Genomic DNA, 1,342 nt, shown 5'->3' with positions numbered 1-1,342 from the left:
AGTGGTACTCCAGCTACTCCCAGGTCTCAGGTTGCCCATTATGCACCGTCTAGTGCACCTCCTGCACGGGGTGCTTTTAACGGTCAGTCTATCCGACCAAGCTCGAGCCAGTTTCAGCAGTCATGTACTCTGATAACTTATTTTGAGTGTGGTGATACTCATCCTATGATGAAGGGCTTCCCCAGACTTAGGAGGGTTGCATCTCCACAGACTACTCATGCTCCATGTATTCCACAGGGTCCCCAGACTTCTTAAGCCATGGTTACTGCTCCAGTTGTCGCTCCTCCTACACAGATAGCTAGGGGTGGAGGTTAGGCAAGTAGGGGTTGCCCTAGAGGGGGGTCAGGCCAGACGTTATGCTTTTTAGGGTAGGACAGAGGCGATTGCATCAGATGCCGTTATCACAGGTATTGTTCTGGTTTGTCATAGAGATGCATCAGTCTTATTTGATACATGCTCTACGTACTCATATGTATCATCTTACTTTGCTCCGTATTTGGGTCTATCTCGTGATTCCTTGAGTTCTCATGTTTATGTGTCCACACCTATGAGAGATTCTATTATTGTTGACTGTTTGTATCGGTCATGTTTAGTTTTTATTGGTGGTTTTAAGACAAGATTTGATCTATTATTGCCCAATATGGTAGACATTGATGTTATTTTAGGCATGGAGTGGTTGTCTCTCTATCACGCTATTCTTGATTGTCATGCCAAGATGGTGACGTTGGCTATGCCAGGTTCACCGCAGTTGGAGTGGAAGGGTACCTTGGATTATGTTCCTAGCAGGGTTGTGTCCTTCCTTAAGGTACACTGGATAGTTGAGAAGGGTGTGATGCATACCTAGCCTTCGTGAGAGATGTCAGTGTTGATACTCCTACTGTTGAATCAGTTACGGTAGTGAGAGACTATCCAGATGTGTTTCCAGCAGACTTTCCGGGCATGCTGCCAGATAGAGATATTGATTCTGGTATTGAATTGTCGATGGGAACTCAGTCCATTTCTATTCCATCATATCGTATGACCCCAGCAAAGTTGAAGGAGTTAAAGGATCAGTTGCAAGACTTGCTTGATAAGGGTTTCATTCGGCTTGCCTTGGATAAGCATTAAAGTTTAAAAACCTTTTGTTGGTCCAAATGGTAGCTTTAAGAATCTATCTCTCTTATGGCTCCTCATTAGATAATCCTTCACAAAGAAATTCAAGACATTAGTAAATTCACCACAAGAAGATTTATCACATGTAAAATCAAAGAAGTTATTCCATGATTCAAATTGATCATTCTCGAATTTCATCCTAGAAGCATTTACAAAGCTTGACCAAAATGTATCCTCAAAGCGTACAGTA

General features: G+C 42.8%; 1 protein-coding gene across 1 annotated transcript; it reads left to right on the top strand.

Annotated features, from left to right (window-relative positions):
- Positions 1–258: 258 nt before the first annotated feature.
- On the top strand, positions 259–1,107 carry LOC138893216 (uncharacterized). The gene is made up of 3 exons (XM_070176993.1): positions 259–310; positions 594–761; positions 845–1,107. Exons 1-3 carry the CDS (start codon positions 259–261, stop codon positions 1,105–1,107), a joined length of 483 nt encoding a protein of 160 aa, XP_070033094.1.
- Positions 1,108–1,342: the final 235 nt, after the last annotated feature.

This window comes from Nicotiana tomentosiformis, chromosome 5, assembly GCF_000390325.3.
Source record: "Nicotiana tomentosiformis chromosome 5, ASM39032v3, whole genome shotgun sequence".
Taxonomy (NCBI): domain Eukaryota; kingdom Viridiplantae; phylum Streptophyta; class Magnoliopsida; order Solanales; family Solanaceae; genus Nicotiana; species Nicotiana tomentosiformis.
The sequence above is the reverse complement of the archived record's forward strand: the minus strand, read 5'-3'. Positions and strand labels throughout refer to the sequence as shown.

Coding starts and splice junctions, on each gene's coding strand:
- LOC138893216 (XM_070176993.1), top strand. CDS start 259: ATGGTTACTGCTCCAGTTGTCGCTCCTCCTACACAGATAGCTAGGGGT. Junction 311..593: donor ACAGATAGCTAGGGGTGGAG/GTTAGGCAAGTA, acceptor GGTCATGTTTAG/TTTTTATTGGTGGTTTTAAG. Junction 762..844: donor ACCGCAGTTGGAGTGGAAGG/GTACCTTGGATT, acceptor ATGCATACCTAG/CCTTCGTGAGAGATGTCAGT.